This window comes from Ambystoma mexicanum, chromosome 13 (assembly GCF_040938575.1).
Source record: "Ambystoma mexicanum isolate Mex_15411 chromosome 13, UKY_AmexF1_1, whole genome shotgun sequence".
In the NCBI taxonomy this organism is placed as follows: domain Eukaryota; kingdom Metazoa; phylum Chordata; class Amphibia; order Caudata; family Ambystomatidae; genus Ambystoma; species Ambystoma mexicanum.
In genome coordinates this window covers 586,901,382-586,919,544 of record NC_090938.1, presented here as the reverse complement: position 1 = coordinate 586,919,544, position 18,163 = coordinate 586,901,382, and the positions used below count along the sequence as shown (strand labels likewise).

Sequence of the window (18,163 nt, the reverse complement as noted above, 5' to 3'; positions counted from 1 at the left end):
AGGACGTGGTACCCGGACCTTCTCGACTTGTCCATCTGCCCTCCACGTCGTCTTCCCTACCGAGACGATCTGCTCTCACGGGAGGGGGGTCAGGTTCTCCATCCAGTGGTCAGATCCCTCAACCTTCTCGCTTGGCTTCTGAAAGGTTGAGGTATAAGGATTGGGACCTCCCTGAAGACTTGATGGAGGTGTTGCTTTCGGCCCGAAGGCCAGCAACAAAGTCTCTGTACCGTTGGCGTAAGTTCTGCGACTGGTGCAGAGTTCAGAATGTGGATCCTTTTGCATGTAACATCCCCATGGTTCTGTCCTTTTTTACTTTCTTTGGCCCACAGGGGCTTGCAAGTGGGTACCATTAAAGGTTACCTGGCGGCGCTGTCCATCTTTAAGCGCTCGTCTGAAGAGTGTTCTTACTTTAAAATCCCTTTAATTTCACAGTTTCTGAAAGGGCTCACTAATGTGTTCCCTCAGTCACCTTTCCTGGTGCCCGGTTGGGATTTAAACCTTGTTCTTAAGTTTCTTATGGGTGCTCCGTTTGAGCCTTTACATTCTTGCCCTTTGAGGCTGTTAACTCTGAAAACTGTGTTTTTAGTTGCGGTTACTTCCGCTCGCAGAGTGAGTGAGTTACAGGCACTTTCAGTTAAGCCACCCTTCACTGTATTTCACAAGGACAGGGTTGTCCTTAGAGTTCGTCCTTCTTTTCTTCCGAAGGTAGTGACGGAATTTCATTTGGCCCAGAAGGTTGTTCTTCCGGCATTCTATCCTCCTCCGCATCCTGGTAAGGAAGAGGAGAGGCTCCATAGGCTTGATCCTAGGAGAGCTTTAAGCTTTTATGTTTCACGCATGTCCCGGGTCAGAGTGGACGATCAACTCTTTATTGGTTACGCGGGAAAGCGTTTGGGGCAAGCTGTGATGAAACAGACTTTGTCTCGCTGGATTATTTTGGCCATCTCGGAGTGTTACCGCTTGGCGGGTAAGGACCCACCGGCTGGCTTGCGGGCCCATTCTACCAGGGGTATGGCTGCATCTACTGCCCTGCAGAGGGGTGTTCCTATTTGCAACATCTGTGATGCAGCCACCTGGGTTTCAGTACATACATTTGTACGTCCCTATTCCCTCGATTCCATCTGAGGACAGGATCTGGCCTTTGGCAAGGCGGTCCTTTGCTCTGCTATTTGATTGGCTATTCTAAATTTTGATTCTAAATTCTTTCCCTCCTCCTTGCTCTGGTACTGCTTTGGGAGTCTGTCATAGATATCGAATACGTCGGAGGACCCAATCCCCTCGAAGAACAAGTTACTTTCTTACCTGGTAACGTTCTTTCGATGGGATGGTCCGACGACGTATTCCATATCGCTGCCGCCCTGCCTTCCCCGCTGCAGAATTTCTTTTGCGATTGCAGCTTACGTTCCGCAAGGCTTTGTGTCTGACTGGCAGTTGACTGTCACACGTTCCGGGGGAAAAAACTACAACTGAGGCTACGGGCGTCGTGCGTCCTACTTATCACATCGGATGACGTCGGACGTCGGAGGAGGTCCTCGACGACGGCGCATCGACGCAAGACGCAGACGCCGAAAAAAGTTTCCGAAGCACCACAGCTGTGGTGATTACATGTCATAGATATGGAATACGTCGTCGGACCATCCCATCGAAAGAACGTTACCAGGTAAGAAAGTAACTTGTTCGTCTAAGCTCAGTGTGACACCATGTCCACACACCAGACGTTTTAGGCCTACCTTGTGGTCCCTCCCACTTGCCCCCCAGAAAAGGAGATGGACCAAAACATAATTACTGGCAGTAGGACTTCAAAAGTGCATTATTACATCCATGCTTACCATATGGGCATTGTGATACTAATGCCAAATAACATAATTGCAGGGTATAAATCACTACGGTACCAAATGGGGTGCTTCAAAAGCACCCCTGTCCAAGAAGCCACAATGGAACAACACCTTAAAAAGGGGCTTCAGTGGCAGGTAGACAGCAGTAGAATAAGTAAAACGATCCAAGAAAGCCAACAGCAAAAGGTAAAGTGTAAGGGTCCCATAAAATGAGACCACAGAAATACAAAAATTGAATTCAAATGGATTGTCTTCCCACGTATTCCTCATCTTAGATATTCGTATCAACACCTTTGTTGCTTCTGAAAAAAATAATTCACACCAGAGGGCGCGATGTCGTGGCGTTTGTCCCTCGAGGGCTGCTGTAGAGTGTCGACATCATCCGCAGTATAAATGGCTTGAGCCACGCCCGTTGGCTTCAGTTCCGTTTTTCCGAAAGCTTTTGCTTCGTGTGTATGAAAATGGCGCTTCAGTCATTCGAGATGTCTTCCACATCTAACCCTTCTACCCCTAAAACTGGCTTTAAAAAGTGCCAGAGTTGTCAGAAGAAAATGTCTATAACTGACCCCCATCGAGTTTGCCTCTGGTGTTTGGGTCCGGACCATCGAGTTGATGACTGCGATTCCTGTCAAGCTATGACGAATAAAGCTCTCAAGGAACGAAGAGGTAAATTGGCGGTGGTGGAGGAATCTTTGAAGAAAAATAAAGGCTCAGCAGTGTCTAGGGAAAAGTCCCAACATAAATCGAAGAAATCTAGGTCGAGGAGTCGGTCAAGAAAATCTTCTTCTTGGAAGAAGAGGCGTCACCGTTCTCTTCTGATACAGGGGCTATCACCTGTCCATCAAAACATGATTTCCCTAGAAAATGGGAGGCTTTTAGAGCCTCGAAGATGCGAATCTTCGAGAACGCAGCCCTGACCCCCTCGAAGAAATCGTGTGAAGGCCATGCCCCGGCTCATTCTAAAGATGATAGAGGAAGGTTGGAGACTAGATGCTCTAAATCCAGCAAATATCGTCGATGGTGCCGTCGAGAAAACTCTCTGACGCCTCCTAAAAAGAGCAAGACAGGCCTGTCGGTGCATAAACCGAAGGCGACACCAGACAAAATGGCATCAGGTGCCAAACAGTCCTCGAAGTCTGTGTCGAAGGTCTCCTCGATGCCTCTGTCGAAGACTTACTCGATGCCAGTGTCGAAGGTAGTGTCAACCCCTTCCTCGATGGCACTGAACATCTAAAGCTCCTTTGACTGCATCAAAGCCATTACGCCTTTGTCGAGGACAACTTTGATTCTGGCACCAGTAACGACTTCTTTGGCGAAACCAAGGTCAATGCCTTCACAAACCACAGGTAAAATGTTTCATTCTGTGCCATGAAGTCTATGGCCTTTATTTATGAGGAACAATTCTTGGAAGGGGAGATTTCCCCTTTTGGGGTAAAATATGGTACAAGGGATGTTCCTGAAGAACTGATTGACCCTCAGTCCAAAATGTCTGACCTCTGACTGTCTCCAAACAGCTAGTGGTATAGACACGTCACTTGAATAGACACGTCACTTGAATTGGAATTCGGCAAACCTGACCTTGCTGATCATGCAGACTCGTAAATAGAAATATGAATAGGGTGGTGGAGTTCATGGGTTGGAACAGAAATTCACACACAATCAAGGACCTCAAAAGGATCCTGTTCTGTTCACACAGCACTTCAAAGGAAGGTTATGGCTGCATGGGAAACCCCAGAATCTGGACCAGCGGTGAACAGAAATGTTGCTAGGAAATGCAGACCACCTTCTGCTGACCCCGACTAACTAAGCATCCTACACCTGAGAGCTTAGTAGTCCAGGCAGCTACAGCCACTAGACAATCTGCATACCCTTCTATTCCCCCAGATAGGGATGATAAGAGAATTGATGCCTGGTCTCGCAAGATTTTTTCTTCGAGCAGTATGGCTTTAAAGTCAACAAATGTGACCTGCACCCTTGCAAGATTCACACACACCCTGTGGGATTGTATTAGTGCAGCGGCTGAACACATTCCTAAGGGCAAGGAACAAGACTGCTTCCTTGCGATTGTGAAAGATGGAAAGGAGGCTATGGGGGAATGCCTTCAATCAGGACTGGACACTGCTGACAGCATCAGCAGGTCCATGGCGTCTAGCACAGTGCCACGCAGGCTTGCGTGGCTGAGAATGTCGGGCTTTGCACCGGATGTGCAGGCCAGACTTCTCAATATGCCATTTGCCGGCTTGAGGCTGTTTGGCCGCAAGGCGGTTGAACGTTTCAGAGAAGCTGCAGACCTCTATAGCGGCAGCTAAGTCACTTAGCGCTTCCATATGACAACCTCAGCAACACTCCTGCTCAGGCTCATCTTCCTGGAGGGGTCGTCCTTTTAGTTTGTATTCCTCATTTGGAAGAGGAAAAGGACAGGCTAGTCAAAGAGGACAAAGAAAATGTCCTCAGGGTGGACGAGGAAAGGGTGCTAGATGGCTCCAGCAGTGACATCTGTCCCCTCAGCCGCTGCTGCAGCCGCTGCAAAGCAACTCTGAGGCGTTGACCCACAAGACCCCGGTGGGAGGCAGGATCTCTCAGCATCTGAACGAATGGCGGGGATTACTTCAGATGCTTGGGCACTGGAAACAGTGGTTCAAGGTTATTGCCTTTGTTTTAAAAAAAAAAAAAAAGGCCTCCAGACCATCCACCGGGATAAAAGTCTGTCAAAATTCCAGATCAGCTCCTGTTGCAGGAAATTTTAACCCTGCTAGAGAAAGGTGCAATAGAACATGTACCTTTAGCCGAGAGGAACAAGGGTTGGTATTCCCCATACTTCCTCATCCCAAAGAAGGACGGAGAATTGAGACCCATCTTGGATTTAAGAAACTTGAATAAGTTCCTCAGGAAGGACAAGTTCAAGATGGTAACCCTTTCTCAGATCCTGCAGGTTCTCCAACTCCAGGACTGGTTGGTATGATTGGACCTTCGGGATCCTTACTTTCATGTGCCGGTTCATCTCAAGCACAGGAAGTACCTGAGGTTCGCGATTGGCAGTTCTCACTATCAGTTTCGAGTTCTGCCATTCGGGTTGACCTCCACCCCGAAGGTTTTCACCAAACTGATGGCGGTAGTGGCAGCGAGTCTCCGGAGAGATGGAATTAATGTCTACCCTTACCTGGACGATTGGTTAATCGGGCACTTTCACCCGAACAGGCCCAGGAACATCTGAACATGACCTGCCAGTTCTTACACAGACTGGGCTTCTCCCTCAATTACAAGAAGTCAAATACCATACCATTCCAAAGACTCAATTCATCGGAGCAGTCCTGGATACTTCCTCGGGCAAAGCCTCGCCTCCCGAGGTGAGAACTTATCACCTTCTGCAGATGAAAACAAAGTTCCAGAATGCCCAGCATCTGCCGGCCTTCGATTTTTCTGAGGTTGCTCGACCTCATGGCATCCTGCATTTTTCTGGTGCCAGAGGCCAGATTGAGAATGAGATCCCTTCAATGGGCCCTCAGGACTCAATGGCCCCAATTTTCAGGGAATATGTCGGATCTTTTGCAGGTTCCGGCCAGGGTGGCTCAAGATCTTCTATGGTGGGCTTGCAAGGACAATATGATCAAGGGAGAATCTTTTTGGCAACCATGGCCGGAGATAACAGTAGTGACGGACGCCTCACTCACAGGGTGGGGAGCCCACACAAACAATCTGACAATGAACGGTCGTTGGTCTCTATCAGAGTCCAAACTACACATCAACCTTGGAGCTGAGGGCAATCAGACTAGCGCTGAACTCCTTTCTGCCTTCTGTACAGGGAAATAATGTCCTGATAATGACGGACAACACAGTGGCCATGTACTACCTCAACAAGAGAGGAGGCGTAGGGTTACTACCACTGTGCAGAGGCAATGCAGCTCTGGTTCTGGGCAATGTAAGAAGGACTATGGCGGGAGTTCACCTAGCCGGAGAGCAGAACACGGCGGTGGACGCTCTGAGCAGGCAAAGTGTCCCACGAGTGGGAGCTAGCTCAGCAAGTCCTTCAAGAGATCTTCACCCTTTGGGGAACCTCACAAGTGGATCTGTTCGTGACCAGTGTCAACAGGAAGTGCGAACAGGTACTGCTCAAAGGAATTTCCTCCAAGAGGAGATCTAGGGGGCGCGTTCGTAGTGGACTAGTAATTGCCACTCCTTTACGCGTTTCCTCCAGTCCCCATGATTCCTCACATAATCAGGAGGTTGAGAAAGTTCAGGAAAACCATGATCCTATTTGCCCCGGATTGGGCCAGGTAGACAGGTACCCGGACCTTCTGGACGTGTCCATCTGCTGTCCAATACGTCTTCCACTAAGAGAGGTTCTTCTCTCGCAAGAGGACGGTTGGGTTCTCCATCCAGGGGTCAAGACACTCATCCTTCAGCCGTGGTTTCTGAGAGGCTGAGATGTAAGGATTGGGACCTCCAGGACGACGTAATGGAGATTTTGCTTTCGGCCAGAAGACCAGCAACAAAATCTTTGTACCGGTGTCGTTGGAACAAGTTCAGTAACTGGTGCAAAAATAAGAATCTGGATCCTTTCCTATGTGGTACACCTATGGTACTTTCTTTCCTATTACATTTGGCCAATCGAGGCCTCCAGATTGGTACAATAAAAGGATACTTAGCTGTGCTTTCTATTTTTAAGCGCTCCTCAGAAGAGGTATTTTACTTTAAAATTCCATTGATTGTGCAATTCTTAAAGGGTCTCACTAACGTGTACCCTCCAGTCCCATTTCAAGTCCCTGTTTGGGATCTAAATTTAGTATTCAAATTCCTTACATGCATTCCTTTGGATTCTTGTCCGCTAAAGCTTCTCACTGAAGACAATCCTACTAGTGGCTATTACATCAGCCCACAGGGTGAGTGAGTTACAGGCTCTCTTGTAAGCCTCCTCACACCATCTTACATAAAGACAAAGTTCTACAAAGTCAAACCTTCATTTCTACCAAAAATAGTCTTTGTCTCAGACGATCACATTGCCATCTTTCTATCCTCCCCTCATGCAAGTAAGGAGGAAGAAAGGCTCCACAGACTGGACCCAAAAAGGGCTCTCAGCTTTTACATTTCTAGACGAGCAAAATTTCAGCAAAGTGACCAACTTTTCATTGGATACAACGGCCACAAATTGGGCCTGGCAGTAACCGACCTTATCCAGGTGGATAATTCTAGCAATTGGAGAGTGTTAAAAACTGGCGGGTAAAGAACCTCCAGATGGGCTAAGGGCTCATTCTACTAAGGGCATGGAGACTTTGACGGCTCTTCAGAGGGGTGTCCCAGTGCAAGATATTTGTGCAGCGGCCACCTGGTCGTCAATGCACACTTTTGTGAAATACTATTGTTTGGATTCCACCTCAGCCCAAGGGTCTTTTTGCGAAGGCCGTTCTACATACGGTCCATGAGTAAAATAAATTAGTACTCCCTCCTCCAAATGTTCACTGCTTTGGGAGTCTAAGATGAGGAATACGTGGGAAGACACAATCCATTCGAAGAACCAGTTACTCACCAACTGAAACGTTCTTTCGATTGGAAGTTCCTCCCATGTATTCCTCATCAACCCTCCTAACCTACCCCGCCGTACAATTTATGTATTTTACACTCAATGTTCCTAGAGATCTTACTGTCTAAGGGTATGCATTATCAACTCATCAATTGAGATCGAAAAAACAGAACTGAAGCCAATGGGCATGGCTCGAGCCATTTATACTGCGGATGACGTCGACACTCTACGGCAGCCCTCGAGGCACATCAACGCCACGACATCAAGCACGGCGCCCTCTGGTGTGGAATTTTTTTTTCCAAAGCAGCAAAGCTGATGATACGAATATATAAAATGAGGAATACATGGGAGGCACATCCGATCGAAAGAAAGTTACAGTTGGTGAGCAACTTGTTCTTCTGTCATAGTTTTTTCCCCTTTTGTTTTGTCTAACCTTTCCATTTGAACATATTGGCAGACTGTCTAGCAGCGTCTTTTGTTTCACTCGAGTGAAGAGTTTTTTTTAGAATACATATCAGTAAATGTATCGATCGAAGAGGCTTGCGAGAACTGTGCCCACCTATCCAGTGTGTGATTAGGGTAGAGTCTGTTCTCTTGCTCTTCAAGTAGCCAATTAATTTTGTTTAATGAGCTCTACTGCATGCATGTGTATCGTTGTCAATGTAATTCCTTGGTCTGGTGCCAGATCAGTGTTTTCTGCAGTGCCATCTCATCTTTAAAACAATCCATGTCTGCTTTAGACAACAATTGGGTCATCACCAGTCCTGGATGCTCTCCATCGGCCTAAACCAAGAACCTGCTAGAGAGACTTACTTGGTTTAGCTTCCTATTCCTCTTGCACCATTCATTCTCTTTCAAGCAATTTTAGTAGGAGAAATCCAACCTATAATATACAACATTTTACTTTATTTGCTTACAGCAGAAACATAAGTAGAAAAGTGACGGTATACATGAATACTGGCACTTTATTACCGGACCTGTCGACTCAGAATGGGGCCCTTGGTTTCTACAATTTTTCAACATCCCTGAAGATCCCATCTCTGTCTAGTCTTTTATTTCCTTTTATTAGACTAATGAATTTTCCACTTAAACGCAACCTCTCCCAAAGTATCTAAACAACTCGACTAATACAATCCTTGCAGCCTTCACAACACGGCTATTAAAACTCATAAGCAGCATCCGGCTGTTCAAATAAAATCATATCTTTAATCCTCAAGTTTGTTTTCAACTGCATTCCTGCACAATCAATTGAATTGTCTTTCCCATTAGAAATAACCAGAAAACAGGATATTGGAACTTGCCAAATGGCTGGAATTTTGGACATCCTAGTAGTGACCCTGCAAATACCATAGACTGCTTGATCACCAAGATCTTTAAGTGCAACATTAGATAAAGTACATATAGGACTAACCCTGTGTGGCCCTTCCCTTATTTTAACCAATCTTCATAATTTCTTAAGAACAAAGTACTTACAAAGTGCTTACAAAGTAGAGAATAACATGGAGGAGACAGGCCGATGGTAAGTTGCCTTTCAAAGAATGGTGGGCACATTTAGCTGGGAAAGGACCTGGAGGAAGTGACAATATTTGTTTTACAATTGACGGCCAGAGGCCAGAATATAGGAGAGGGAGGTCGGGAAGTTGATTTGAATAGAGTCGAAGGGATTGAGGGGCTTGTTCGCCGTGTAGGCTGAAGCTATAGCTTGTTGTTTTTTTGTCACCACACATCTTTCTGGAGAATGGGCTGCTCGACAATGGCTATGCTAGGTGGGTAAAAGCCACTTGGAAAGTAGTAAGATCAGGGTTGTGATTTTGAGGCCTAAACACAGACTGGCACGATTCCTGCTGACAAAATGTGATCAAAAGGGTGAGTATGAGAAGGAAATAAAATAGTGTCATTTACTGATGCTCCTGAATGTTTATTCGCAGATGGTTTGCTTTGGCTTCCCTTTCTGGTGTCCACAGGGAATGAAGGGAGGTTTACCAGACAGTGAATCTTGGACTATTCTGCACTATAAAGGAGAATAGTTCTTTAATTTAAGAAATATACAAGATGTGTATACTTGGGGAGGAAGGGTAAGTCATTTAGCGATACTGAAGTAATATTTTAATCCTTGCATGTCTTCTGCACAAGGCTTTCACTGTCATGTACAGTCATGTTTTCATCCTCAATGTGGTTAATTGTTGACCCATCTAGTTACTGTCAGTGTGATCTCCAGTTTAAAAATGGTGACCAAATTAAAATCTGCAAGTGCCATCATAATTGTTATAACAAACTGGTATGGGTATCCCCTGAAAAAAGTTGCTGTTTGGATATTTTTAAATGTGAATCTTTATTTCTTTTGCTAGGCCCAAGCCAAGCAGCGTGCCGGAAGGGCTGGGAGAACTGGACCAGGAAAGACCTATAGGCTTTACACAGAGCGTGCTTACAGAGATGAAATGTTAACGACCAACGTGCCTGAGATACAACGAACTAACTTGGCCAGCACTGTGCTTTCTCTGAAGGTTTGTTTCTGCTATAGTGTGGCTTAAGTATGAAGTAAAAAATAAAGGCTCCTGAAGGCTTTAGAGAAGAAATATTCCTTGTCATTCATCCCACATTTGGAAATGAGTATGTTGGCGTATCCTCTGGCAACCAAGATTCATGCTGCTTTCTAGACTGCTTTTCTAGACTGTCATGGATCAAATGACTGTACTAGAACGCATTCTGATTCTGACAGTCTTCTCAGCATCAGTTTCAGTTTACAATTCTGCAACCTTTGTTCCCTCTTATGACTGGTGGTGATCTGGACGGTTTATAGTCATAATGTCGACAAAAAAATGTCGACAGACAAAAATGTCGAAAAAATAATGTCGAAAATAATAATGTCGACATTCTATACTTTTAATGTAAAAAGTCATAATGTCGAAAAAAAAATGTCGACATTTTTTTTCGACAATATGACTATAAACCCTTAACACTATCAACACCTCACCCAACACCCTCCTGCAGCCCCCCCACACCCCACACCACCACCCTCCCACCCCTCATATGCAACACATTCTAATTATTTATATATTTATTTATTTTTTCAATAAATAAATAACCAACAAAAAGTATCATTTACTATGGGGGGGTCCCCCCCCAACCCCCCCTCACCCAACACCCCCCTGCCACCCCACCACACCCCCTAACCACCCTCTCACCCCTCATACTCAACACAATCTAATTATTTATTTATTTATTTATTTATTTTTTCAATAAATAAATAACCAAAAAGAGTCTAATTTACTATGGGGGGGGTCCCCCCCAACCCCCCCTCACCCAACACCCCCCTGACACCCCCCCACACCTCCCCCAACCACCCTCTCACCCTCATTCCCAACACATAGTAATTATATATTTATTTATTTATTTATTATTCAATAAATAAATAAACAAATAAATAAAAAGAATATCATTTACTATGGGGATGTCCCCCCCAACCCCTCTCACCCAATACCCCCTGCCACCCCCCACCCCTCATACTCAACACATACAACACAACAATAAATATATATTTATTTATTTATACAACATTTCGAAAAAATGTCGACATTAATGTAAAATGTCGACATTTTTGTATGTCGACATTATTGATTTTCGACATTAATTTGTCGACATTTTGACTGTCGACATTATTGATGTCGACATTATGACTGCACACCGATCTGGACTTTAGCTTTGAACTTTGTTCCTATTTGTTAAAATCACATAATTGCAGAGACTCCACTGTGTTGATAGCAGACTTAACCTTTTGTGACTAGTGGGGTGCAACCTGTTGTATCCTGTGGTATCCTCTGGAGGGAGTCTCTGCATTAAAGAAATGGAGTTAGGGGGTAATAAAGCTAACTGTTGTTCTCCATGAAAGCATGCACAAAATACATATTTTCCCAAATATAGCTGGATATTCCCATGTTGGGCCAGAACTCCTTTATCGGGGGGGTCTGCAGTCTCATCCTAATCATTTTGCCTTTCCCTTGCTTGGTTTTTGTTTTCTGGTTTTATTTTGGTAACCAGAGGGACTTGTGCTGGAGTGCCCCCAGTGCTCCAGATAAGATTTAGAAGAAAGAGTATTTTACTCCCTATTTTTTAATGCTGGGAGTAAATGGGGAGTAAAAATGTAAGTCCAATTCCCAATGAGAGTATTTTATAAGTGAGTAAAAATGTCTGGCAGGGGCAGAAGTGAGGGAGGTGCCCAAAACTCCCTGTGCTTTTTCACCTTAGTTACAGGAATGCACCCAAAGGTGATTGGCTGGCTGGCTGTCCTTGGAGGACAGCCACCCTGCTGTGCGAGTGACATCTAGGCTGCAAATGAATGGAAGAAACCTGCATAAAAGGCAAGGCTTTTTGCTTGTAAAGCAGAGTCGACCACTGGACGAAGGAATCCGAAGCAGAACTTGGAAGGGATGCTTGCTGCAACTCCTGGACTGTTGGTTTGCCCGGTGAGGCCCTGCTGCATTGCTGAAGCTCAGAATTCGCCTCGACTAGAGAAGCCCTGCAACAGACGACTTCTCCCCTTGGGTTGGTGGGATCAATCAACCCCAAAGCAAACTTGTCTGGACATCCTCTCGGAGATGGCTGTACTTCCATTGCAGCTGCAGGAACCGATTGCAAGGGAGAGACACACCAGAATCGAGTGTCTCATTTTTAAGTCTGACCCGAGCTACAGGAAGTTCCTCCGGACTCCCATGAAGCTGGACTGTCTAAGCCTGAGCCACCTCAACAGAGTGCTGGACCCAAGATGCGAAGAAAGTCCACCCAAGGTATCTGAGAAAGTCAGTGGTGCTATTTGCGAAGAGCCGCTGATCTGAAGTTTGCCTATTGCTGCCGCTGACCTTCAATTCATAGTGCAGGAGTCCCCAGACGTCTTCCCTCTTGTCCCGATGACCGAGGCCCAGGAACAACAGGATCTGCAGACCTACACAGGAACAGAAGCGAACTGGAACCAATTTCTTCAAACCGAAGGTACTGTAAACTAAGGGGTTGCTTACCTCTTGTAGTGTAGCCTTGGTAGTTCTCAGTTGAGACTTGTCTTGGTTGCTTTTACAGAGTTGCTTACAGCTTTGCCCCTCACAAGCCTCCCAACTTGTAGCCCTACAGTGATTTCATTTTCTACAAAGACTTCTAAAACATTGTGCAAGACTTTTACTTGCCTGCAAGAAGTGCTTCAGCTCACCTAGACTTTGCTCAAATAACATTAGCTGGCCTGGCTCCCTGAAGGATTCTTCTTACCTCTGACTTTTGACATTTAACCTCAGTATTGCTCTAAATGTGCCAGTGATATATCAATGTCCACAGTGTCCTATTTAAGTCACCTCAGAGTGTAGGTAGTGTCTGTGTGCCATCCCAAATGGGTATCTACTGATTTATTGAAACTGGGAGTGTGTATTTCTGAAGATGTGCGAAGTGTTTATTTGGATACTTGTCACTGTGAAACTCACAGCTCACATTGACCCCTCTTGAGATAAGCCTGGCTGCTCAGTCACTCTACCAACTTGTGTAGTACATGCTTATACCAAAGGTTCGGTTAACTATTGCCAAGAGGACAGGGCTGGTGCAGTCGCCCACAGGGTACTGCATACAATCTTGCCTAAGAGTTACCATGGTAACGTGTGTAACCTCAGCGTAGTAGCGGGGACCTTCGGCACCCCGGGCCCACTTGTGAGTCGGGGGGCTTCCTAATAGTGATTGACTAGTGGAACGAGGATACACAACAGCTTTGTATCCCTATGAGGGGAGGTTGATCATCACGTCTCTAGATGCAGTTACGCTTAGTGCGCTTGAATAACGGGGATATTTAAGATTGTTGGTAGGTCTCCAGTAAGGACACCTGGCTACTATACTTAATGGCCCTATGGTTTTTTAATAGTTGTAGCACAACAGGATACCGCATAGAACCTGAAAAGCATTTAAATACCCGGTGAGTTAATACCATTAGAAGCTGGGTGAGTGCTTTTGGCAATTTTCAAATACAGACCGTGCTATGTGACATTGGTGAAGCACAAATATTATATTGATACGATCAGGCTAGTAATTGATAAAGGCAAGTCAACAACTGGAACAGAAGAACGAAGCTAAAGACTACCGTAGATGCCTGCAGACCTTTCCCATCACCGTTAAGCGACTGCTACTGTCCTCACCCTGTTTTCCAATCGACAGAGGAGCTCTGAAGAGGACTCCTTCTCTTTGGCTGGTGGGACCAACCACCTCTCAGACAAACTACAAATTGAGCCATCTCCTGAGGTGCTGTGCCTTTCAGAGCTGCAGACCCCAAATACCAGGAGACTTCCAACCCATTTGCAGTGCAACGGCTTTGCGAGGCTGAATACGTCCAGAACTTTGGTGTGCTCCAGTTCGACCTCCAGAGTTACTATCCCGCTCATCTAAGTCCCTTCACCATAGTGCAGGACTTCAGAAGCGAAGAAGATTGAATGGGCAAATACCGTCCTTCATTGGTGCTGAGAAAAAGGCACAAAAACCGGAGACCGACCAAAGAGACTGAAGAATGCAAAGGACCCTCTCTCGAGACTACTGCTGAGTCATCCCATTCAGAGTCCTTCCTTTCGTCACCAGACCGAGGAATCGGGAGACTGGGTCTGTTGCTTCTGCACAGAGGAGAATTCAGCTACGTTTACATCTTCTGACCTAAGGTACTGTGGGATGAAAGGTATAACTTGCCTTGAACTGAAGAGTCGCTCCAGTGTGGAGTGCATGAAGAGGTATCCAGGGTGTCCACCCTACCTCTGATCCAGGCTTGCCAGCTTGTGTCCCTTTACAGAGTCCTCTCGCAGGGTCCTCCTAACTTGCACTATATCCTGAAGTAAACTTCTCCGAGAGACTGAAAGTATCCTGTGGGTACGACATCCTTTCATCGCAGGATGAAATTTCACAGTGTGTTTTGCGGCGGTTTTTATAACGAAAAAACATCAACATTTTTTGGGGTGGATAGAAATATATATATATATTTCTGATGTTTGTTAATCTGCTTAGAATCACATGCTGTGCATAGGTCCGACATCCAGTGGTCACTGCGGAGTATTGCATTTTGTTTTTCGTAGTCGAAAAGGGGACGTCGACAAGGCGTGTCTGAAACACTATCCCTATAGTGACGTGCGTTGTACCCACAATCCCTCACGCGTCGAGGTCCCTCAGATTGTTTTTTTCCACCCAGCTTCTGGTCGCCTTCACGCGGAGCTCCTCGAGAGACATTGCAACTCCTCGACCTTTGGTCGTTTTTTCTCAAATATTAATAATCCCTCCCTCGACGCAGTTGTAAGCTGTTCTCCGCCGAAAAGAATCTTCGACGGAGGGTCGAGCGGAAGAAATCCTTCGGCGCTGCCGAACACGTGGCCTGGCCTTGCAGGCCATATACAGTAGGGAGAGTGGGGTCGTGGGACATTTCTGGGTCTTTTCTGAGAATGCCTTTCCCCTTCCTTTCCCTTGGGGTGTTTATCGCGATTTATTGCCTCGGCTATGGAGAGGACACCGTTTAGGTTTTGCCCACTTTGTAAAGGCAAATTCACTTGGAAGGACAAGCACTCACGGTGCAACCGCTGCTTGCCCCTCGATCACAAGGAGGAAAGGTGCGCGGCTTGTCGGCTTCTTAAGCCTAAAACTCTAAAAGACCGAAGGGTTAAAAGGTGGGCGGCCTACGCGATGTCGAAGGCCGAAGGTTCACCCGCCGCTGCTACCACCGACAGTGACGAGGAACGCGATAACACGACCTCCGCTACGGAAGTCGAAACCCCCTCTAAGGAGCGCTTACGCGCTTCGTCGTCTGTCCCCGGCCCCGACGGGCTCGGCTCACGCCCTGCTTATGGGGATGAACACCCCGGCGACACAGACGCACACAAAGATCCACATAAACACACAACCCACGGCTCTTCTTCGACGAAGTCGAAAAGACCTTCGGCGCCCAAGGAGACGCAGGTTCCACCGGCGGCCTCCTCGGACCGTTCGGGTTCGAAGCCCCTCTCGCAACCGCAGCCGCAACCTGCGACTGGGCTTTCGGCAAACAAGGGCGCTGCCACCAAACCATCGGCCGGTGCGCATCAACAGAAAGCGCAGACCGCCGTAGAGCGTTCGATACCCATAGCGTCGAAAACTCAAGCTTCCGCCGACAAACGAGTCGCCGACAAGCGAGTCGCCGATAGCTTAGCAAGGATCGCTGTAGCCGACGCCCAAAAGCGTACGCCGAATATTACGTCGAGCGTTACGCATAAGTTAAAGGATACGCCGAAAAAGCCCGAAGGGAAGCAGGGACTACCCCCTTCAGTCAGGGAGTCTCCCGACACACCTGAAGGTTTTTCGGAGGGCGACGGGACACTTTCCTCGACGCTTTGGGAGAGGTCGAGCCATTTTGAGTTAGATAACCCTATGTTTCCCCCGCCAGACCGCTCTGGGGTACCCCATGAAACAATGGAAAGACTCCACCTCTGTATGGAGAGGATGGAAAGGTTCATGAGCACCCAGGCCTCTCAAACTCACAAGAGGACCAGAGAAGGGCCTCAGGAGGACCCCAGGGCCAAAAATCCGAGGCTAGTCGATCCCCAGCAGGACACAGCCTCAGACTTCCAAGATGTATATGACCTCACTGGGGAGGGACAAGACTTCGAGGAAGAAGATGATTTCATGGACAATGAAGAACAGAACCAGGAGGAATGTCTGGAAGACAGAACAGACATTATAGAAGAAGGCTTCGGGGTTAACCCAGAAGAGGGACCTTCACACCCCTGGCAATCACCATCAGTGTATTCCGACACTGATGTCCTAAACCTAACTCCTCCGGACAATTCTCCAGTTAGGAACACGTCTCCAATTGACGATCAGCCCACGTTCAATGCACTGTTGCGCAGAGCAGCAGCGCATTTCGAACTCGACACCGGGGAACTCTCTCCAGAATTGGACTTTGTAGAAAGAGTGATTAAAGAAAAACCCCCGGTCAGCCAGACCATTCCACTCCTCGCTTCAGTGAAGAGAAGGATCATACCTTCGCTGTCCACTCCCGCAATGATCAGAGGGGTCAATCCACGGATTGAAAAACTTTTCACTCCTTCACCCTCAGACCCCCTCTACATTAGGGGACATTCCATTCCGGATTCCCTAGTGGTATCTAATACTAGAAAGAGGGCAGGGGTACCACTTTCCACCAGTGAGGCACCCCCTGACAAGGAGGGCAAGAGGCTTTTTGCCCTTGCAAAAAGAGTTACTTCCTCGGCTGCCTTCTCAGCAAGAATTGCCAACAACAATTCCTTGCTTGCAAGCTACGCAGACGCGCAGTGGGCCAAACTGCGAAAAGACGCCGAGGAAGCACCGGAGCCTTTACGTACGCGCCTACTGTCAACTATTGGCGAAGGAACCCAAGTGAACCAGAGCATTGTTAAAAACTCTCTGGACGCGGCAGAAACAGCAGGACGTTCCTTGGTACAAGGAATACTCCTAAAGCGCCATGTATGGCTGCGCAACTCAGGCTTTAAACCAGAGACACAGGCGTCTTCGATAAATAAACCTGTCGAGGACGCTAACCTCTTCGGAAAAGCGGTAGATGAAGCCCTAGAGATGGCTAAAAAAGAGTTCGACACTATCAAGACTCTTGACCAAATCTCTAAGCCCACTACCAGGCGCGGCTATGGCAACAAACGCCTTTTTCGTGGCCAACGCCAACACCAACAACAAAATCAACATCAGCAATACCCTGCCACCAATTACCAAACCAATAGTGGGCAGTACAGCCAAAGAGGCCAACGCCGGGGCAAAGGGAGGGGTCGGGGATCCACCCCCAGAGGCTCCCAAGCCCCCAACAACTCCAAATGACGCGAATATTCGCGTCCCCTCCCATGCAACACCGGTCGGGGGCCGGATAACATCCTTTCTTCCTGCATGGGAGGAGATAACGTCAGACCGTTGGGTACTGTCCACCGTAGCCCACGGATACTGTATCGAATTCAACAGTTCCCCATCCTACAGACCCCCGAGGGGACGTCGCATGACACCGGAACATCTTGCCATCCTTCTCCAAGAAGTACAACAACTGCTGGAAAAAGGAGCCATAGAGGTCGTGCCTCTATCTCAGGTAACGGAAGGTATTTATTCAGTGTACTTCCTTGTACCCAAAAAGGATCTAACCATGCGCCCTGTATTAGATCTGCGCCCAGCGAACAAATTTATCAAACCCCAAAAGTTTCGTATGGTAACCTTACAGGAAGTGATCCCACTGCTTTCTCAGGGAGATTACATGACAGCATTGGACATGAAAGATGCATACTTTCATATTTCAATGTTGCCAGCGCACAGAAAATACCTCAGGTTCATGATAGAGGGCAAACACTACCAGTTCAAAGTGCTACCCTTCGGCATAGCATCAGCACCAAGGGTATTCACGAAGGTGCTGGCAGTGGCAGCGGCCCACCTGCGCAGGTTGTCCATCCCAGTTTACCCTTACCTCGACGACTGGCTCATAACAGGGGATTCTTACGAAACATGCTTCTCCAATACCCAAAAGACAGTAGACCTTTTGTTCCAGTTGGGCTTCTCCATCAACGAAAAGAAGTCCAGTTTAGACCCCAGTCAAATCAAGCAATTCCTCGGGGCTCTAATTCAAACAAAGGACGGCCTCGTCTTCCCCTCCAAAGAGAGGGTCCAAAACATGCTGTTTCAAATCCCTCATTATGTAACCGGTCGAGAGGTGACGGTACGCAAAGCAATGCGCTTGCTAGGAATGATGGCGTCGTGTATTTATTTGGTACCTCACGCGCGCCTGCGCATGCGCCCAATGCAAGAGTGGCTC

General features: G+C 47.1%; 1 protein-coding gene across 1 annotated transcript in view; it reads left to right on the top strand.

The window, feature by feature from the left end:
- The window catches only part of DHX8 (DEAH-box helicase 8), a 429,571-nt gene that overhangs the window by 317,916 nt on the left and 93,492 nt on the right, over positions 1-18,163 (top strand). Inside the window, exon 18 of the mRNA XM_069634412.1 lies at positions 9,705-9,860. Coding sequence (XP_069490513.1) covers positions 9,705-9,860 — 156 coding nt within the window. The remainder of the gene's footprint in view (positions 1-9,704; positions 9,861-18,163) is intronic.